This window comes from Vanessa atalanta, chromosome 11, assembly GCF_905147765.1.
Source record: "Vanessa atalanta chromosome 11, ilVanAtal1.2, whole genome shotgun sequence".
In the NCBI taxonomy this organism is placed as follows: domain Eukaryota; kingdom Metazoa; phylum Arthropoda; class Insecta; order Lepidoptera; family Nymphalidae; genus Vanessa; species Vanessa atalanta.
In genome coordinates this window covers 3,556,800-3,579,276 of record NC_061881.1, presented here as the reverse complement: position 1 = coordinate 3,579,276, position 22,477 = coordinate 3,556,800, and the positions used below count along the sequence as shown (strand labels likewise).

General features: G+C 31.0%; 3 protein-coding genes across 8 annotated transcripts; 1 reads left to right on the top strand and 2 right to left on the bottom strand.

Annotated features, from left to right (window-relative positions):
• Positions 1-839: 839 nt before the first annotated feature.
• LOC125067458 (mannose-6-phosphate isomerase) lies at positions 840-4,253 on the bottom strand. Of its 5 annotated transcripts, XM_047676086.1 has the most exons (8): positions 3,880-4,000; positions 3,496-3,822; positions 2,848-2,989; positions 2,315-2,491; positions 1,992-2,159; positions 1,690-1,892; positions 1,276-1,515; positions 840-1,233 (listed from the first exon to the last, which is right to left on the bottom strand). In XM_047676086.1, the coding sequence occupies exons 2-7, from the start codon at positions 3,811-3,813 to the stop codon at positions 1,309-1,311; spliced, it is 1,215 nt and encodes a 404-aa protein (XP_047532042.1). In that variant the 5' UTR covers positions 3,814-3,822; positions 3,880-4,000; the 3' UTR covers positions 840-1,233; positions 1,276-1,308. The 5 variants fall into 5 exon arrangements, with proteins under 5 accessions (XP_047532042.1, XP_047532041.1, XP_047532038.1 ...); XM_047676085.1 differs by lacking the exon at positions 3,880-4,000 and adding an exon at positions 4,059-4,157 and having other exon boundaries at positions 840-1,515; XM_047676082.1 differs by having other exon boundaries at positions 840-1,515; positions 3,880-3,999.
• Positions 4,254-5,832: 1,579 nt separating this feature from the next.
• On the bottom strand, positions 5,833-7,639 carry LOC125067465. Of its 2 annotated transcripts, none has more exons than XM_047676099.1 (2): positions 7,479-7,639; positions 5,833-6,387 (listed from the first exon to the last, which is right to left on the bottom strand). In XM_047676099.1, exons 1-2 carry the CDS (start codon positions 7,582-7,584, stop codon positions 5,840-5,842), a joined length of 654 nt encoding a protein of 217 aa, XP_047532055.1. In that variant the 5' UTR covers positions 7,585-7,639; the 3' UTR covers positions 5,833-5,839. The 2 variants fall into 2 exon arrangements, 1 of the variants encoding a protein (XP_047532055.1); XR_007119728.1 differs by lacking the exon at positions 7,479-7,639 and adding an exon at positions 6,914-7,012 and having other exon boundaries at positions 6,321-6,387.
• A 1,224-nt stretch (positions 7,640-8,863) lies between these two features.
• Positions 8,864-22,189, top strand: LOC125067507 (homeobox protein rough-like). The gene is made up of 5 exons (XM_047676167.1): positions 8,864-9,014; positions 9,072-9,170; positions 21,235-21,355; positions 21,583-21,696; positions 22,081-22,189. The coding sequence occupies exons 1-5, from the start codon at positions 8,864-8,866 to the stop codon at positions 22,187-22,189; spliced, it is 594 nt and encodes a 197-aa protein (XP_047532123.1).
• Positions 22,190-22,477: the final 288 nt, after the last annotated feature.

Genomic DNA, 22,477 nt, shown 5'->3' with positions numbered 1-22,477 from the left:
GTTCATCTCGTGCACGGCGAAGGAAAACATCGTGAGAATTGGGTTGAATGGGAGCAGAATGGTGCAATAAACTTCCAGTCCTCTCCTCGAAGGTTAGGAGCTCTTAGTTAAGCATTGGATCATTCACACACTGTTATTTTTTTAGACTAGATACATTATACTTGTTTTGTAATACTTATTATTTTACTTGGTGGTAGGGCGTTGTGCAAGCCCGTCTGGGTAGGTACAACCCACGCCAAATAACAGTACTCCGTATTGTTGTGTTCTGGTTAGACGGGTGAGTGAGTGAGAGTTTTTTTTTTAGCATTAGTAGCCTGTAAATTTTCCCACTGCTGGGCTAAAGGCCTCCTCTCCCTTTGAGGAGAAGGTTTGGAGCATATTCCACCACGCTGCTCCAATGCGGGTTGGCGGAATACACATGTGGCAGAATTTCGTTGAAATTAGACACATGCAGGTTTCCTCACGATGTTTTCCTTCACCGCCGAGCACGAGATGAATTATAAACACAAATTAAGCACATGAAAATTCAGTGGTGCCTGCCTGGGTTTGAACCCGAAATCATCGGTTAAGATGCACGCGTTCTAACCACTGGGCCATCTCGGCTCTTAGTAAATTGCATTTAAAAATCCTCTTTATTTTTCTGCGTCTACTATCTAAGGCTGGAGCTCTTCAAAATGAGACCATAACCGATTTTTTATATACAGCTATCGATCCACAATCACTGGGACAAAAATCGGCTTACGCTATTAGTATATAAGATTTAATATATTATATAAGGAATAAAACTGTTTCATTTTAAATATTTTATTTATTTTAATTTAATAGCCAGTTTAGGAACATTTTATCTTAATAATAATTAAAATGTAAATAGCCTTTATTATCCAATAACATATTTGTGAATACCACTATTTATTTACTTAGTTACTATACTTTATAATACTTGTAGATTCATGTCAAACTTTTAAGGCACATAATTTATAATTCATTAGATGAAGCCTATAATTATAGGTAACTTACAAGTGTGACGCTAAATATAAAATAAAAACAATTTAAACATTTAAAAATAAAGCATAAAAATACTAAAAAGTATATAATTTCATTGCTTTTTACAACTATGTATACAATGTCATAATTATTAATTACTTACTTTTAAAAATTATTTATAGGTAACTAAAACGCCTGTCTCTTTTTCGCCCCTATAAAAGTAAGGGATGGTTATATTTTTAATGCTGTCCAATAAAATTCTCTCAAGTCAATAAGAGCACTAATATTATGACATTAAAAATAATCTATTAAACCAATTTTTGCTCAAATGTTACATATAGCTTGATATGCTTCTATATGCGAGTTTTCAGCTGGTGTTAGTGTTAACTGCCGACTCGCCTTCAAGAACAATACAACACCAGGTCTTATTTGTACGGGCTCAGTGTCACAAGCCTCACCTGATCCAGAAATTATGATAAAAACACTTGGACTGGGACGGACTTTAGTATTGTAAGAGTCACCGCTTTCCACCTGTAACGGGTTTTTATTATGTATTGAAAAAAACTTGAATACATAATTATATGTAATTAAATTGGTTTTTAGCATAAGAATAATATAACTTAGATAATCACTATTAGTTAGCCACAAAACTATTATATTGGAGAATAGACAAGTTTTATGATAGTAAATGTTACAAGCGCTTACCCTTATTTTTGCAACAGCAAAGTCTGGCACAGGTGGTCTCCAAATACAACTATTTTCATCCTCCAGTTGTGGTACAAACAGAAGTTCCTCAGTTTTATAACTCTTATAGTCTAACATATCCACTAGTGTCGGCACGTCTATGTGCTTTGGAGTGAGTCCCGCACGGACAACATTGTCAGAACAGGCCATACATTCTATGCAGTCTGGAATATCGTTTTTATTATATAATACTTACTTATATATATTGAAAAATTAAAACAATAGTCTCAAATATGGACAAAATGGTTAAAACTTTAAGTTACCTCCACTTAAATAGGCATGAGGTAAGTTGGGTTTCAGGAAAATAGCTTGACCGGGTCTTAGTATCATGTAGTTCATAAAGTACGGAGCCCAGCAGCCTACATCTCCTGGATAGTCTTTATAAAGTCTTTGCACGAGTGAATAGAGAAGTGATGTCTGGGTTTCACCACCTTTGAGAACCAACAATTAATTTTTGAATTTTAGAAAATATTCAGTGAAATAATAATTCCATTTTTATTGTTATAGTTACCAAAAGTAAATAGATTTTCTTTTTTTATGTTAATTAATAAAGTATAAAATTTATTACAAACTAGATAAATATTACCTTCTTTTGCTAATCTTGCATGTAAGTTTTTTAAGCTTGAAGCAATTACATCTTTATCACAGGTCATGAGGGATTGGAAGACAATTTTCAAAAGATTTTCACTGTCATCTATAGAATCATTGTTGAGAAAGGAATTTAAATTATCTTGTGGCAAGATTTGGGCAAGTTCAGGTAGATCTGTAATAAATGAATATAAAATATATGTATTATGAAATTCATATGTTCATTGAAATTTATTGTTGTTTTTTTTGTTTTTGTATTAATATGTTATATATATTTCCTTGTTATATATTACATAATTAGTAATTCTTACTAACTAATTATTTATTTACTGTATAAGGTAAAATAAAAAAATAAATGAAATGCTACATATATGTACTTAGTTGTATCCATTCATAGGTTTATTTTTTTTATGGATTTGAATTTAAATATCTTTTAACAACATTATATATGGCAAAAAGTATGTAGTAGTTATAATTTCTGTGTTAAATTTTAATATATATAAAATTTTATTTTTTATCAGTTAAACCTACTTTTCAAAAAGTCCTTGATTTGCGCAGTAGGTCTAAAGCCACATAGCGCTTCAAATGGTGTAAGAGCTATAGCAAGTTCTGGCTTATGATTAGGATCTTTGTACATATCAGGAAAACTCTTGTGTAAAACCTCTGCATGATCCTGTAATAATAACACAGATAAGATAACTGTAGACTACAATAACATTTTATTACTCATTAGAAACTAAGTGTTTAATGAGAATTATAGCTTTTATGTATGCACTATGTATTCTATACTAATATTCTAAATGTAAAACTAACTCTTGACTCTTTGTCCGTCTGTTGGTCTTCATTTATTTTAATAATAAGAAAGCCAGTAAGTATCCTTTTGATAATTGTTGATAGTCACAAGTCACCTCTGTATGTAAATATACATATTTATATTAATACTGGGCACTTTCTATGAATGGTAAATAAAAAGACATTAAAGTAAACATAGCAATAATCCAGATTAAGCAGATGGATTCAAATGATGTTATATTGTAGGAGTCATAATAACTAAGATTATTGGCTAGATAATTGCCATTTAATATCAAGTAAGCAATCATATCATTAACTTAATAGTACCATGGAAGAAATTAATTGTGGTTAATGGCATTTAGACTAGTAAATAATAATAAAAGATACCTTAGTAGGATGGGCTTGTATAGACAAAGCTTTTCTAACTGATAAAACTTTTAATAGAAAAGGAACCGTAACTCCAAATTTCCTCTTCACATCAGGGCCTACCGCATCATGGTTGTCCTTCAGATACTCTGATAGAAGGATGTCTCTTTCTATGATGAGAGATGGTCCATTTGAGTGTGTACCCATCCACAGTTCTGCATAAGGCTTCTCAGGATCAATTGTAATGTTTGGATTAGCATTTGACAAAAGTTTTGCTACTGTACTTTCCAATCCTAACTTGCCCCATTCATAATTTTGCACTTTGCATTGCAACTCCATTGTAGTAAACTAAAAAAATTTAACACAAAACAAATAATGACAAAATGATACAATATATATACATACAATATATAATATGTAGATTACAAACAGCAACAAGATTATATATTAGCAGCAGGATTACGTAATGGAATCACATTTCAAACACAAATCAATATAATATATTGTCGTAACGATGAACAATTTAAATTTAATAGGTTATAATCAATGGCTATAATAGCCAGGCTAAATGTTTCAATACATACTCGATGTGTATTAAAACACAAACAATATATATTGCAGTAATTTGTATAGGTTGATAGAATTACGTTTTTAAAATATAATTAGTATTTATTGCGGTATAACAATCAAAATATTTACTTTCAAGCAGAAATCGCCAGCCAATTTAAACTTCAATTAGCAACCAACACCAACAGTCCAACAAATCACTGAAAGATGTCAATTCCAACATCAAGTGACAAGTTATGTATCAAATTGAAAACGTCAACGTCAAGGTTATTTTAATACGAATATAGTAAAATTCTGTCAACTAAAAGTTGTTGTAAAACCAATGATTGAATAAAAGATTATACTTTATCAAATAAAACATAAAACTTGAATTTTGAAAACTCTTACTTTGACTTACTGACAGCGAAGGCACAGTTCAAAACGCACGCTGAATAAAGATTTTCAGAAAGTTTAATCCCAAATTTAAATAGCGAATTAATATTATTTTGGTAAGAAATCTTTCACGTTATAATTATGTTATATATATAACATAAAGTAATTTTATGTTATATTATTTATGAATTATAATTTTCTTTTTTTTTATGAATTTACTGTAATGAAATATTGGATGTTTTTGAGATAAAATTCGAAAACTTTTACACATTTTATACATTCGAAAACGTTATACGTTCATAATTTATTCTCCTATAAAAAAAGTATTTTATATTTTTGAAAGAATACGTATTGTAATAATAAGTATTAAAGCTTTTGGTAATCTGCATTGCACATTGCCTCATTTTACCTCAATCACGACAAAAATTTCACATTACTAGATGATCAATTTTCGAAAAGTATACAACAAGTAAGGTAAATGTACCTAAATAATAGGATGTAAATGGAGTAACAAAAAAGAATATTATCATAATTTTCGTATCACGCTGCACAGTTAAGTTATCGCAAAAAACGAAGTTCAACCCTTTTTTCAAGATGGTGCCGAACGCACATAGGAAATCGAGGTCGACAATTTCAAGATAAGCTTTTCTAAGGCCCTCCTACAACATATCCAAAAATAAACGTTCTCGGTTCATTGGCATTTCTCAGCCTGTTTTTTGTATAGGTATAATGACTGGACTTAATCGTTAAATTCATTTATGCATTAATTTGATTCATTAATGATCATAATTATAATAGTGTCAAGTAGATAAGACAATAATTATAACAATATATAATCAACACAACAGATTAAGGTTAGAAATTGGAAGTAAAGAGAAATCAATTTACTTATTACTTATTTGAATGATCTCTGAGCGAATATTTTTTACATATTAGATTTAATATTAATGTTCCCAGAAGAAACCTCGCAACTTATGTTCGTTCTTTAAAATTGACCGCGCTCAAACGAAACTTGGACAAAATGATCCGATATCACGAATGTCTCGAACGTATAATCATTGTGTTAAAAATACAGCAGCTCATCATTCATGAAAACATGTGATTTATTTAATGGTGCAAATTTTAATTTAGCTTAAAAATTTTAATTTAGTTACATCTTTTGCTGTTTTTTTAAAACTACATAAAATAAGGACTTAAAATTTAAATATTATATTTTTTAATTATATCTAAATTCAACAAAATTCTGCCACATCTGTATCGAGCAACCCACATTGGAGCAGCGTGGTGGAATATGCTCCAAACATTCTACTCAAAGGGAGAGGAGGCCTTGGCCGAGCTGTGGGGAATATACCTACATATTACATAAAAAAATGTTTAAAAAAAAAGAGTATATCGTTCATATCGTTATATTTGCTCAATATATAATTTAATGCCCTTGAATATTTTTGTGGTCCAAAAGAGCATTGATGTCCTCTGTCAAGCTTTTCAAAATATTTTGATTTGAGGATTTTTTCCTTAAAACAAAATCAGGATTTTCAGATGGTTTCGAAGTGCTTGGCTTAGTTTCTATCATTCTGTGTTTTGATAAATGTGGTGGAATGGCGAAACCAGTTAGACCTCTATTTATTATTTCTACATTGAGTAATTCTTCCACCGGTTCACTGAGGCTAGCTTCATGATGTATTTTTTGATCCATATACAGATTATCAATTTTTTTGATATTAGGAAAATATTTCATATCTAATTCACGTATATCCAGATAAGGATATTTCTTCATTATAACTAATTGCTCGAAACTTCGAACATCGTCTTCGTTTACATTACATTTCTTAGCTAAGCTTTTGGAACCGATATTAAAATGATCATAAATATTCTTTCCGAAATACTGTGTAGTGTCTTTTATTTTTCTGAGTGTGTTCCCAAAATTCGATGATATTCTTTTTGTTCTGTCTAAACATACATACTTTTGGCTTTCTGAAAAAGGTAAAATTACTATTTAAAAACTATACTATGCTACTAATGAAAAGTTTTGTCTTAATATAAGGTACATAATATCCAACTCTATTTCAAATATAAAGCTCAGCTAAATTTAAAACTTATTAAGGGGATTTCATTTTCGTAATACCATGTAATGGTGAGAGCCGAGATGGCCCAGTGGTTAGAACGCGTGCATCTTCACCGATGTTTTCGGGTTCAAACCCAGGCAGGCACCACTGAATTTTCATTTGCTTAATTTGTATTTATAATTCATCTCGTGCTCGGTGGTGAAGGAAAACATCGCGAGGAACCTGCATGTGTCTAATTTCAACGAAATTCTGCCACATGTGTATTCCGCAAACTCGCATTGGAGCAGCGTGGTGAAATATGCTCCAAACCTTCTCCTCAAAAGGAGAGGAGGCCTTAGCCCAACATTGGAAATTTACTGGCTGTCATCGTAATGTAATGTAAATGTAAGTAAGCGGGTTACTTAGATAATATGACTATTAAGTTATGAAACTACCCTATTTTAAATTATATATTCTGTTAAATGTATGACCACGTATAACTATAATATGGGTAACTTTCACAAATTTCCAGAGTTAGAATTTCGGTCCAGGTTTTTTGCAATAGGTATTTTTTTTTCTTCTCAAGGAATTTCAGTGAAAGCTGGTTGTTAGGATTTTTTCGCAGTGTGTCGGAAACTCCTTTAAGTCGGAGATTTTATGCTTAATCTCTCTCCACTATTATCTGATTACTTTTCCATTGGACTATGAAAGAGAGAGAAGCTGTAGGTTGCTTATGCAACAATATATCATCTGTGTTTTGTCTCAGTGCTTATTGACCGCCGTGTTCGAAATTTTGTTATGAAAATATTATTTCCTACTTTAAACTTATCTGATTATGTAATTATTTTAATGATAGAGATTTTTGCCACTGATAAATCTTTTCAAGAATAGACAGATAAGCTACTTAGAGATAGGCTAAATTAAACTGTTCAAGTGTCGATATTAAGTATAACTGATAAAATTTAACTGACTTAATATATATATATATATATATAATATTCTTAATTCGTAAGAACTTACGATTTGTATAGCCAATGGATGCGTCTCTTTCAAGTGGAAATGTAGAGTTGAACGTAAAGCAAAACATAGTACCAACAATAATGAATAGATTGATATATTTTTCCATATTTATTTAAACTTATAATTTTAAACAAACTCGAAAGTTTTACAAAGGCAATAGATATTATCACTACGTAGGTTTTGGTTAAATCGTGACACTAGTGCAACTATATTTTACGTGACATTTAGATAGATCTCTTCATAAATATAAGTGACTTGTCAATATTTATAGATAACTAATATATCAAATGATTTTTATTTTATAGGTATGACAGCTTATTTCTAAGGAGTACATAAATAATTGTAGAAAAAATAATCGTTACATATAGTTTTTCTTTCTTTTGACAGAATGGTGTGAGTTTTGAACTTAGCATTTATTTTTCTGAAGTGGTTATTTACAGTTCAATAGAGAAGGCACTTTGATACCGAATTTTTCAGAACAATGCGCCTAATTCACAAGTCTATTATAACTCTAACTAAACAGCCTTGACTTTAGTCATTAAGAATTTTTGTTGTGTTACACTACAATCTTCTATTTATGTTATTTGACAGACAAATGGGTAAAGTAATGAAAAGTGGGCACCATCGCAAATAGAGATTAACGCTGTGCAACCTTTAAATAAATTAAGATTTAAAACCAGAACACTACCGAAACAATAGTACCTATTTGCTGACTAGCGGCGGAATGTTTAATGAGTGGGTGGTACCTACCCAGAAGGGCTTGCACAAAACCATCAAGTAAACTACAGTATCTTTAATAAATATACTATCTGTAAAAAAATTCTCATACTTTTAAAACTGTTCAGACACAAAACTTGATTTTTTTAATTACATATGTATTTATAAGTCGCAAGTTAAGTTTATTTTTAAGTGTATGTACCTAATAAGCCATTTGTATACGATAATAATCAATTAAAGTACCTTAAAGATGAAAAGAAACCTTACATTAAAAACAAACGGCAATATCAATAGAAAAGTTAAAATTGTCACTTTTTTAAACTTAGCAACATATTTTAATCAATTGAAAGGTGCCCGCCTATAGTGGGCTGGATTCAATATGAGAAAACGCTCTCATTGGTCGGTATCCACCCCGATTCCGTAAGGGATGAGGGACATCGAGGGCGGGCCCTCGTTATTCAAATAAACACCTGACACTTTCAATCCACGTGCAAAGTGGGATAGGGTTGCACGTGTGATGCGTTGTGCATTATCCATTAACTTAGTTTTATTCGAAAGTTTTAACAATATTAAAATTGATTGATAATTAATTATTATATAATCTATACAAATATTTATATCATTTATATAAAGAAAGAAAAAAATTGTAATTGAGAACAAAATTTAATATGATGGATAAAGAAATTTATCCTGAAAAATCTAAGGATACATCAATTCAGACGCCACGACCGTCTTCGCCACGTAAATTCTTCGCTAGAATTTACGGTCATCTGGACCAGCCCAAAACAAAGGATAAGGAACAGACACAGGGATCTGAAAGTGACTCGTGTTCGGACGTGGAGATTGGAGATAATGAAGGAAGAGAGAGTTTACCAGCATCGCCGTTGTGGCCGCCGCCACCGCTACCAGTCTGCCCTCGGCCAATTCTGTTACCTCATCAGCAATTGGCATTCGGCGCTGGTCTCGCAGCCTTTTGTAAGTTTTACTTCAAAATTATTAACATAAAAGTGCGTCTTTCAGGAGTACAAGTAATTTCAACACGGCATAAAATAAATTTAAATAAATAATTTTTAATTTTAAATATCAACAAAGTATATTAATTACTAAATAAAATAAGATAAAAGTAAACAAACTTTGCGCTAAGTTAGCTGTTGTTATTTGCTTATACGAAATAAATATACTTCTATTTATTTCAACGTAGAAAAATTTTAATAATTATATACATATAATATAATCAAGTATGATATATCAATAAAATTTTGCAAGAAAATCTCGACTTCTTGAAGTTAAAGCTAAAAAAGTAAACGTTAGTTGAAGAAGTTAAACGTCTTTTAATATATATTGTTGTATCACATACAAAGAATCGATTTGTATGTAGGTAAGAACGTAAGTAGCTCATTGGAATACAATTCAACGATGTTTAAATAATACACGTCATTTTAAAAAAAAAAAACAACGTAAAATATTTTACTTCTTCATAAGAATATAGGACTGCATGATAAAATCTACACAAAAATAAATATTTTTATAATATACTAGGCGAGAACCCGATAGATCTAATTGGAAAACATTTACTTATACACAGAAGCCTTAAAACTAGAAATCAGTATTTCTATCTGAAATAATTAAATGCTTTCAATTCAAGTTTTCATCAACCACTTAACTCTCTTAGACAATCCTTTCTTAATGTTTACCCAGGTTCAATTTTTATTTTTTGGAAAAATTATGAAAATAAAAACCGTCAAAAGTAATGTGGCCCTGATAATAAACCTCTTATTAACTCCTACATCCATAGCATACTATCTAAAACTTAATATATACTTAATAACTTTTATCTCTGTATTGTACTTTAAACGAGCTTCCCGTCCAACTTCACAAACAACTTATTTTTAACCATCAAAATATTTTTTTTTAATGTTAAAAATAATAAAACCTTTAATTTTAAAAAATAATAAAACACACTAACTTTTGTAATAAATGAATTATTAAGATTTTTTTTTAATAAAGATGCTGAAATATAATCTATGTAAGTACTTATTAATATAAGATTTTAAATTAACATGGTTATTTTTATTACTAACAGTATTTAAAACGGGATATTTACCATGTTTTTTATTTTTATTTGTTGGAGCTCGATATTTCGACATTATATCTACGAATGTCTTGTTCTCGTGAACAAGACATTCGTAGAGTTCCTCCTAGATTCGTAGAGCTCCAACAAATAAAAATAAAAAACATGGTAAATATCCCGTTTTAAATACTGTTAGTACTTATTAATAGTACCTATATTGCATATTTTTTATATCTTATGCCAACGTAGTCTGAGAGAAATAGTCCGAGTGCTTTCACATTAAAGCTATAACTAATAATGGATACATTTAAAACTATTATTGTAAATTTAATAAAATGTAACTGTTGACTGGTGAAAGCATATCAAGCATTAAATATTTTTTGCGCAACTATATTATTTTGATAATTAAACATGTCAAATTAAAAAAAATACTTTTTTTTAACTGTAGGGTGCAACCCTGTCTGAGTACCAGGGCCGGATCTACCATATGGCTTTATGGGCTTCGGCTCAGGGCCCCGTGGATCTAGGACCCAGCTAAGTCAAGTCAATAATAGACGATAATGCAAATGAATTACCAAATTTTATTAAATTAAACAAATCGTACGGTTTGCAGCCCTGCGAATCTTGCAATTAATCAAACCCATTCCATTTAATTCAAGTGTACATTCAGATGTGTGTACATTCATATAGGTGCACATCTAGGTGTACCCTAAGTAGTATTAGCCCAGGGCCCTCTACTCACGGTCCGGCCCTGGTAGGTACCGACCTCTCATGACATATTCTTCCGCCAAACAGCAAATCAGTATAGTTAGAGCAATACAGTATGCATACAGTATAGTTGTATTTCATTTTGAAGACTAAGTGAGTCAATGTAACTACAGACACATCTTAGTTCACAACGTTGGCGGCACACAATCTCTATGAGCTATGATGCCCACTTATCACCAGGTGGCCAATTTGTGCGTCAACTATTAACAGAATAAGACATAAAATTCCCAAACTTTTTATCATTTTAATATGATGCGAAATTATTCCGTACATATTATGATTTGTCAAGATGGACCTAATAGTGGACAGACGTAAACGTTCACCGAAAAAAAGGCTGAATTTTTGGCTTATGACTTTGTCGCGGACACTGTATTGTAGAAACTGGGCACAATCATTACATGGCATAATCATTCACAATCATTAGATAGATTAGATCAGTAAATACGACATAATCAGTGTTATGTATTTTTTGTATTGATACTCCCACAGTGAGAGTTATATAATTACAAAATATATATTAAGATAATATGTATACGTTATAATTGAATTATTGAAAAAGTCGCGTTAAGAATTATCTGAAATATGCGATAAATATTATAACAGCTATTATTTGCTCTGAGCTTTTCCGTGCTTTTATTGTAGCAACATAAATAAATTTCTTTAATATTATTTACTATTTGTACGAAATGAACATAACTAAATATACAATTTTATACGCGAAGACTTACACACGCATACAAAAACGGCCTTTCTTTCTTTTATTTCTCGAAAGTCAGTATGTACCAAAATATTGTATGACATAAAGTTATATAAATAGATGCCACGGCTTGAATCAAAGTCTCGTCATAACAAGAACAAAAGCACTCTCACTGTAAGCGCTTATACAATACAAACAAATAGAAAACACTGTACCTTTCCTCGCAACAACAACACGTAACACTTTTACGTTCTGAAACTTAGAGCACCCTTAAAATTAGAAAGGATCCAAAGAAACAGAATAATAAGTGTGGAGTTTATTTGCAAATGTTTTCATTGTAACTTTTAATTTCTGATAATGTATAAATTTAAAACTATTATTGTTATTTTAATAAAATTAATTACTTATTATAAAAGCCGAAGTGAGAAAACTTTAGCGTATATCATATAAGAAAAAAAAATATATATTGCACACCTTTCTTCATAACGTTCCAGTTGTAGGGTTCGCCTACCATTAATACTTTTATAATAATATTTTAAATTTGATGTATATATAATATATTGTATTTTACACAGAAAAAAAAGTACGGAATTCCTACACAAATATTCAATAAACAATGAAACACCAAAGATTTAAAAACAAATTATTGAGACACAACAAAAAGGCAAATCGTGTTTCTAATATTCTAGAACATCACTTATAGTCTAACTGACGTGATTTACGTGATTAATAATTTTATCCTTTTATTTCTACGAACTTATGTCTAGTGCTTCAATTTATAATAACTTTATATCTTTATGACTACCTACTGTAACTTGCTATCTTACTTTGGTTATTATTTCCTCATTCTATTTTGTATGTACCTAGTGTATTATTTTTTTTATTATTTACACATACCCAAAGACGGTATAAATTTTAAACTTATACATTTAAACTCAATCAAACACATGATCACCACAGTGCTATTGAGTTAAAGAAAATCACATGTATATGAATTTAAATATTTCTCTAAATAAGTAAAACGCCTAAAGGAGAGGTATAAAGGTAATTGTTAATCTTTTAGAAAAGATTTGGTGCTTATTATCTTTTCTTAATCTCTTTTCGCTATCAGTCGCTGCGAGGCCGTGGCGAAAGAATTACGAAATAACACTGACAGCACTTTGTATTGATTATTATATTTTAATTGAAAGAACTGTACCAAATTCTTAGAGTAGAATATTACCGGTCGTAATAGATAGAAAAACCATAAAAATAAGATAACGCACCCAGAGTTCCCCCCTCTTAAGGGACGTGCGGGTGAAATTTGCAATTTTTTCTGGCGTTAGCGCGCTCTTAAGCGTATTTGCGTTGCACTTAATTTTGCTTTTAATGATAATGTTAGTCTTGTTTTTGACTTCCACTATAGTATAAATTACCGAAAATAAAAATTATACTTATATGATATAAAACAGTTTTGCTATAACACATTCTGTCATTCAAGCTCGTCGTTAATAGTCTAGTGAAGTAGTACCTAAGATAGTAATGTAAGATCCTATTCTGACTGTAAGGACAAACAATAACGCAGAAAAGAATTATTTTAAAATATATATTCACAAATCAAAAATACTCCACTAAAAACTTTTTAAAGTTACTTTTTTATCCACCCATACTAGTACTACAATTATTGCCAGATATTGCATTTGCCCCATTTTGCATTTTTGTGCTATGGCTTAAACGTGAATCAATTAAATTATATCAGGTGACGAGATTTTTCGCCTACCTTGATGCTGATATAAGTATCAGATGCGATAGTCTGTTATATAACTTACTTACGAACATTGAAAGACATTTTGAAAATTTATTTATATAGATACTTATTATTTGTTGAGTAATTTATTTTAAATTTCTATTATAATTTTATTTCATCGTTCTTCATATTGTATTATTATACGAATGTAGGTAGGTGCTTCCTGAATCCTTATTCGCCAAAGGCAAAGAGATCAAAGGGTTTCATAGAAATCTATAATGGTCCTGCAAATAAAATATCACTAGAAAAATACTTTGAATAAATATAATAGCGAGATGGTATAGATAAGCCGTATTGCGTGGATACCTACTTAATCTCGTCTCTTTGCCGGACGCTCCTTTATAAAATATTCAAAGAAAATGTTATCAATTTTTCTAATATCATTTCATTCTATTTTATGGATAGACATATTACGTTGTACTAGGTTTATTTTCCCTAGGTTTTAAGAAACATCTTACGTAAGTGTAAAAGTCGAGATGGCCCAGTGGTTAGAACGCGTGCATCTTAACCGATGATTTCGGGTTCAATTTCAATTTCCAGGCAGGCCCCACTGAATTTTCATGTGCTCAATTTGAGTTTATAATTCATCTCGTGCTTGGCGGTGAAGGAAAACATTGTGTATTACACCAACCCGCATTGAAGCAACGTGATGGAATATGCTCCAAACATTCTTCTTAAAGGGAGAGGAGACCTTAGCCCAGCAGTGGGAAATTTACAGGCTGCTAATGTAAGCGTCAAAGTATGGCAAAGTTCACCATGCCTATCACCTATTTGATCTTTAACTATTATTAATGAACTCGCTACGTAATGAAATTTGTATTAAATATTTGTTCTACTAAAATTTTAGATATTTTATTCATTAAAGATTTTCTATACGTAGATACAGAGCATAAATATATAAAAGTAGATATACTTTTCGTTTAAAATTCGTCTTAATTTTTTAAGATTTCGTTCATTTAAAATAATATAATATATAAATAATTTACGTTGTTACAATATCCAACAAATAATAGGTACATCTCATTGGGTCTATACTTGGGTTTAAGTAGACACACAATTTCATCGTTACGGCCAACATATTTTAAGCTTATTAGAATGAGTATTGTCGTTCTGAAAATAGAATCATAATGGTTTTTCGCGTCGTTAAAAAACGTCTGAGTTTCCAGTTTGTGGACGCGGAAGGCGAAGCGACAGCCAGCATCAGCGTCGCTTTGATGCGATTACTACACCACGACTCGATGCCTCAATATAGAAGCAAGCCGCGTTCCATTCAAAACCACCCTTGTATGAAAATTGCCAGCACTGTTCTCCTACACAGCTATAAAATTCATTGTTCAACTCTTATAACTATTACGAAACAACGGTCCGTGAAACTGAAACGAAAATTAGCGGCTCAGCGAATTTCGATGGAAGTGAATCGGTTTTGTCTGAAAGTCTAGTAACGTAACAATTAATTTAATTTGTAGAATCAAGTTTTAGAAGAATTTAAACAACAGATATACATAAAAATGTTACAATGAGAATTTCACTTCCTTCATAATTAAACTTAATTCATTTCCATCACCATTTATACCACATATTACTATTAGGTAAGTACATATGTAGGTACAGTAAAATATTGCAATAAAAACTAAATTTTTTAATAAGGCATTAATGTCATTAATTATGAAATAGGTATAAATAAAAAAATATATGATTTCAATACTACTATCTAGTTTAAATCTACGTCAAAATAATGCTCAAAATTCATGACTCCCAGCTGTGTCACCGTGGGAGCGAACACGTGGTTTGCGCCCGCTCCGCTGGAAACATAACATTGTGATTTACATTAGCCGCAATTTGTATCGTCCTCGTTTTACATCATATTTGAGCGGATTGGGATTTAGGAGACGTGCCTATCCAACCAGATATAATTTATATTTTATTTGTTTTATTATTGTACTATGGTATTAATTAATTCAACTGCTTCGTGTGAATAGTGGCTTGGGCTTTTCGTGTGAAAAGCCCAGGTCGAGTTGATAAAATGATATTCAGTTTTTGTTGAAAAATCCTCAGTACCATTCCGGAGTCTGGGAGTTGGAAGTGTGTACTCCTGCGTCTCGGAAAACATGTGAACTCTTTAGTCTTGCGTCTGAACTAATTGCAGTCGTCTCGGATTTGCCCTCCCATCGAAAGAGTGGCAGAATGAAGAATGAAGAATGACCTTGTGTTTGCGCATATACTTGTGCATTATAATATGTCCTGTTTATATGTTTGGTCCCCTTTGAGATTTGCCGCTGTGTCCGTAAAAAGTAATAAGACCGTAATAAGTAATACAGGAGGACATCAGATAATATATACATAATACATACATACATATATATACTAACCACGAAGTTAGATATGTTTTAAATTGATGTATGTTTTAAAATCAGTCAGATAGAAATTACTACTTAAATGATTACGATAGGAATAACTTAGACAAACGTAGTGTAGTATGTTGGTAAGATTACTTATTTTCAATTAAATCTTATATTATAAGTTATTAATGAATATTATACATTTTAAATTATAGAAATAGATACGTTTCCACTACAATTCATATCTTAGCTATACAATAGAAATTTCAATCAGGCGCTCTATCGTTCAATTGAAACTTATTGAAGCAAACATTTTCTGCAATATCAATATCTCTACAGGAAGAATTGAAAACAAAAAAATTACAAGTCAGGTGTACTTCTCTCTCGACGAAGAATGCTCGAACGAATCTGTAATTAGGGGATGGCTAATGAATATTAAGGGAAGCAACCCTACGCTTTATTATTGTATTGTTAGCATTGTTGATTAATCACAATGATTTTTAAATCGCAAATAACAAATATGTTTTTAGGGAGCGAAGTGGATGGGTATTTTTTATCATTTGATGATGCGGTGGTCAGAATAATACGAGAAGGGCATGGCAATGGTTTTGTATTGATTAATAACGAAGGTGACAAAAATTGTTTTGCTACATTGCAATAATTAATGTACGGACAAATAATTACAATTAATACACTTAAATAATTGGCACAAAAATTGATAAAAGCCAATTAACAACTAACAATTCAGTTTTGTTAGACTGGGCAGTCTGGGGTTATTTTAGGCCATTGTAAACAGCGTGTTATATCTGTTATGTGGTAACATTAGGTATATTTTGTAAATCAGGCGAATTTTATATGCCAAAACGGAACACAAAAGACCGATTTGTACTTAAAAGTATTAATGCTATAATTTAATATTTCTCGAAACAATTCAAGTAAAAAAAAAATGTAGATTGAATGTCAATATAATAAATCATTTTATCGCTCACTTTCCGCACGATTGGCCTCGTGATAATTTAATATGACAATACTCAGTCAGATTACGCTCTTTGCGGCCCAATTACATATGCGACAACAGCTGACGATTCCCATGTCACCCTTCTTATTTTTATATCAATTTGATCATAGCCATATTGTTCACAAACGTTGTAATAAATTGTTTAATGTATGTAGCTGTTTTTGAATAAAGTTTAAAGTTATTTTAAACAGTTTCTTAATTTATTTAAGACTAGTTTCCGAGCTTGTGCGAGACTGACTGGGGAGGGGTGCAAGTGTTGGTGCATTTGACTTGGATTATAGTAGTAGACGTAATCTATGTAAGGAATTTCATTCGGTATTCGTTGAGCTGTTCTGGCGTGATTTAGTTCTCGCAAACATCCATCCATCTAAACTTTTGCATTTATAATATAATATTCGATTTGTGAATAATATTTTACAATGATTTAGTTGCAATTTTATATATAATATTTACCTTATAAGCTTGTTTAATAATTGTAATATAACTACCGCTTAAATTTTATAATTTCATAAATACATATTATCAAAATCATGAATATCAATCAAGTAGAAACATCATCATCAATTCCATTATTAGTAACGATAACTTCGCGATCATATTTTACCTGTGACGTTGACAACACAACCCAACAAGACAAGTTAGATTATGACTTGTAACCTGAGAAACTTATGTTTCTTCATATTTATATATGAATAGAAAATATTCTCACTAATGGCTAATAATATAGATGTGCAAGAAATGTTGTCTGTCTGTTTGCTACCTATTACGATTAAACCACTAAAGCTATTTTAGACGCCAAAGATTTAATCATGACTAAGCTCTTAAACCTGGATAAGATTATATCACAGACTATAGGCGTGTACTTGACGGTGTGGCTTAGTACGTTTTAATAAATATTAAATATTAAAAAAAATAATGTTACTCGTGCGGAGTCACGGAAACCAAACAGAAAAATTAGTAGTAAGACAGACCGAAGTTATAGAATTGAAAATCCTAAAAGAAAACGTCGAATAAGATGTTAAAGACTTCAAAATACTACGAAGATTTTTCTATACGAGTACAATTTGGAGCATTATAATAGACATCATTAAGCGAACGGCCCATACTTGTACAATAAACACATTAAAACAGTCTCACGCACCGTCTTGTCTAACGACAGAGATCATGCGAACTATTGAATAAACTTTTGTTCGTTTTTCTTTTCGTATATGTACTATTACGTCTCGTTAAATAGCGTGCGTTATTATCAACGAGGCTATTACCAAGAATGTGGATGTAACATTTATATTAAGTAAAGACTGTTATCATTAATCTACAAAATGATTTATATTTTATTTGTAATAAATGAACAGGCCTTAAGTTTTTCTGTACAACTGTTTATTTTATTTCTTTTTAACCAGTACGGATAGCTGCTGAATAATCGGCTACTAATCACAATTTTCAATCAAATGCAAAGAGCCTACTATACTTTTAATGTAAAAACGTCCTAAATAGCGAATAAAATCGGCTTATCTTTCATCGAGATACTTGGAAATTCAGCTCCGACTTCGAAGTAATTTAAATCAATATAATAAAGTCTAACCCAAGCCAGTAACTAGACAGACTATGTTACGTGTTAACAAGTTTATCCATGCAGTATTTTCTAAAAAAATATCTAAATAAAAAAGCTTCAATTTCCGGGCCGAGTTTCGCACTAATGATTTTATCTTTATCTAGTCTTATAAAATTAGCTTTATCTCTTGATATAACAATCCATATTAGTTATTATTATCCATATTAGTTATTAGGCAGAGGTTCGTGCAAGTTCATCCGGGTAGATACCATATACTTATTCATATTATATTTTAATCACAAAAATAACAAGTTTGTATTGCTGTTTTGGTTTGCAGATCTTAGGGCGATAGAGATCTGACTGGGAAAACTCATGAAAATAGTTCAAATACCTTTGATTTAATATATTTAAGCTTACATAAACCGGCTTCTAATTTTATAATTATTAGTATGGATAGAGGATAAAGAGCTGTCAGTTTTTATATGGTATCGGTGATCAGTGAATCGTAAGTAAATCTTAAATTGAGCGGACATCATATAATTACCGACATGTTATAATACTTTCTGGCAACAGTTGTTGCAGAAATTTTCGTATTTTGCAACTAAAAAAAGGTGCTATCATTTGAATTATTAAATAAGGATTCAATAAATTATATTACTTTACACAAATCGAGAAAGTTTCTTAATCGTAAGTATGTTTTTATCTTAATATAAGTATATTGTAATTTATTTCAAAATATGATAATACCTGTTATAATAATGATTGAAATAACTCTTCTAAATAAGTCTTCTAATTGTTGGTAACAAGGACTTATATTCTACTAGTTTAAATGTAAAACGATCTATTGTAAATAAAAAACTTATATCCAATATCTCAAAAGATAAGAATTGAACTAGGAATGACAAATTTCTCGAACTATTTAAAGTATTAAGAAATTCAATAAATATCATTCAAATCCTCCTAAATTATCAATCCGGCGGACCATATTTACGCAATGTTTGAATCCTTACCGAGAAGGCGTAAATCAGGAAACCCTATCCGATGATATTCATAACATAATAATATCGTCACAGCGACGCTCGCATATTATATTACAAACTGATTATTAAAATGATCGTGATTCACCCTTGTCCGGCGCAAGGTTTCACTTCCGTACAATATGGCACGGAATCGGGAGCTCTTACAATTACAAGCTCTTTTCTCGTGTCTAAATCACTTCCCCATGTCTACAGGAACAGTAGGGAAACCTTAGGTACAATTAAGACTTTTTTGTTATTAACAGATTGCGTAATTTTTATTAGTCACATAATTTTCTCTGCAAGTTATACTTAATATATAATATTAGGTCAAATACTCTGCACTTCCTTCCAAAAATTAAAGTATTGCATTTAATTTATAACAAAATATTATGAATGAAAGATTAAATATAACATCGACCGTATCAATAGTTTAACAGTTTATTCTTTCTTCGGCTTTCAGATCGATCAGACATCATAAATATATTCCGCATATTACAGAACGTCAAAAATATGACCTATAGAATAGAGCAAATCCTAAGTTCAAACAGTAAACTGTTAAGACTCAGTAGCAGCTCGGATTTTCGAAGTTGGTATAGAGTTAACCCTACGTGTCTCGGTTCAGGAGAATGAACATAGTTATAATAGCTTTAGTAATTCAATATAAGTAAGAAGTATCTAATATTTTCATCCTTTCATATTATGAGTCAGCAATTTCATAGCAAAATTATGTTCTATACTTACCTAGAGTTATTTGTTTTTCTTTTGTATCATATCATATACCTAATAGGTATTACCGCCTATAGATGGAATTTTATAACAAACGCGGGTAAATATTTTATAAATAGGTGAGTATACCAAATTATAATGTATTAATCTCCATAAGTCCTCAGCTGTTACATATACGGTTTAAAAAAAATACAAAATAATTATTAACATAAAGGTCTTATTTATATACAAATTAAAGATAAAAATAGTGACTGTAGAAATCATAACCATTTGGAATAATAACAAGAATGTTCTAGGCAAATAACTGACTAATAATAATAACTCTGACTTATCTAGATTTAGTTGTTTAAAAAACACATACACTCCTTACATCCGCTTTTAGCGGACGGCCTAAAGGTATCCCGGCACAGACCATCATACATGATATTCTGTATTGTCAAATAATTTATCGTTTAATCAATGACAGATGTGATGATACGATAGACAATTACTACTATTAAATTCCTAGGACAAATGTGTATGATCTGGGTTACAGGGCCGGACCGTAAGTTTAGGGTGCTACTTAGGGTCCCACCTACGACATATCTGAACATAGACTTGAATTAAATTAATTGAATAGGTTTAATTAATTGCAAGACTGGCAGGGCAGCAAACCATACGATCTGTTTAATTTAATTAAGTGATGGATTCTTTCGCATTATCGTCTATTTTTGGCTTTTGGCTTGACTTAGCTGGAGGCCCCATGAAACCACGGGGCCCTGGGCTGAAGCCCAAAAAGTCATATGGTAGATCTGGGCCTGGTGGGTTATACAATGTGGTCCTGTGTCACATGACGTTGTGTGGTAGTATACAACACAGGATATGTACAAGTAAATAGGCGTGCAGAAAAAATGTTCCTGGGTTTTAAACATTAATAGAACAACACACGTGCATTTCAATTTTATTTATTAAAAAAAACTGATGTAAACTTTTATAAACTATCGACATATATTTATATAGTCAGTAAGAAAATGCAGATAATATATTTTTTTTATTTGTAGATAACTCGTGTTTTTCTTTTCAGTGGCACGTAGAAGACGTAAAGAGAGTCGGCCTAGACGGCAACGCACAACCTTCTCCGCTCATCAAACTTTAAGGCTAGAACTCGAATATGCGAGAGGGGAATATGTCGCTCGGGCAAGAAGGTAAGGAGTTTTTTATATTTTTATTTGCTATTTTTTATATATATGTCCATTTTAATAAACAATACAATTTATGGCTTGTTTTGACCAGTTACTTTTTTTTAATACCATTTTTAGTTGTTGTTGATACCGACATTCAGTCATTAAGTCTTATAAGGGTTTGTACGCAAATTTATATAACCTTAAATAGGAATAATTAAAAATATAGCTAAATAAATGATATGTTTCAGATGTGAACTTGCTTCTGCCTTGTCATTGAGTGAAACTCAGGTGAAAATATGGTTCCAGAATAGAAGGGCTAAGGACAAAAGAATTGAAAAGGCTCATTTGGATCAACAATACAGGTTTGTTATGTTTTTCCTTTCATAAATATTTTAAAATGTTAAACGGTTGTAGTTGTACAACTGTTGGCTATCTACACGAGAACATATGTACATTGATTTATATCTGAGTTGACAGCTAAACCTAATACGTGGATCTTCAAATTGCGGGGGTAACAAGCACAATTAGTTTTCATGTACCTAATTCATATAGTGCTCGGCGCTGAAGGAATATGTCGCGGAGAAACTGGCCATGTCACCGGTGTAATTCTGAAAATGGTGTATAGACAAACCCATATCTGAGCAGTGCGGCGGAATATAAATTTTATTTTTATGATACTAAATACTAAAACTATGTAAAAAATATTTGTTAATATAATCGCTTACGTTATTCTTTAATGATTACAGACAATTGGCCGCAGCTTCTGGATTTTTCCAGCCCATTTTTAACTCGCCATATGGTCCACCGCCGTGCCCGTGTTTGCCAGTACATTCACCGCCTAATCTCGATAAATAACCTTAATTTAACTGTTTAGACTTTGAACAATTTAGACAATTATGATCTTAAAACGTATAAAGTATATGTAAAGTTATTTCGAAACAAATTAATTTGCTTAATGTATATATACTTGTACGATACTTAGAAAAATGTAACACTATTTTTAGTAAGTGATTATAACTTTCGAATTATTAATTTAGTACAAACAGTAAACATTACAATAGTTATATAAATTAAACCTATTGTTTAAACTTCAACAAAGATATTACCACCTATTGTTACCTTTTGTTATAATGAATTATTTTT

What these genes read in the sequence shown, in the direction of transcription:
- LOC125067458 (XM_047676083.1), bottom strand. Translation starts at nt 3,813, where the DNA reads ATGGAGTTGCAATGCAAAGTGCAAAATTATGAATGGGGCAAGTTAGGA. An exon ending in AATCAAGGACTTTTTGAAAA is followed by an intron (nt 2,492 to 2,847) that starts GTAGGTTTAACT and finishes CATTTATTACAG; the next exon opens with ATCTACCTGAACTTGCCCAA. An exon ending in TGCAAGATTAGCAAAAGAAG is followed by an intron (nt 2,160 to 2,314) that starts GTAATATTTATC and finishes TGGTTCTCAAAG; the next exon opens with GTGGTGAAACCCAGACATCA.
- LOC125067465 (XM_047676099.1), bottom strand. Translation starts at nt 7,584, where the DNA reads ATGGAAAAATATATCAATCTATTCATTATTGTTGGTACTATGTTTTGC. An exon ending in ATCCATTGGCTATACAAATC is followed by an intron (nt 6,388 to 7,478) that starts GTAAGTTCTTAC and finishes TACCTTTTTCAG; the next exon opens with AAAGCCAAAAGTATGTATGT.
- LOC125067507 (XM_047676167.1), top strand. Translation starts at nt 8,864, where the DNA reads ATGATGGATAAAGAAATTTATCCTGAAAAATCTAAGGATACATCAATT. An exon ending in TATGTCGCTCGGGCAAGAAG is followed by an intron (nt 21,356 to 21,582) that starts GTAAGGAGTTTT and finishes GATATGTTTCAG; the next exon opens with ATGTGAACTTGCTTCTGCCT. An exon ending in CATTTGGATCAACAATACAG is followed by an intron (nt 21,697 to 22,080) that starts GTTTGTTATGTT and finishes TAATGATTACAG; the next exon opens with ACAATTGGCCGCAGCTTCTG.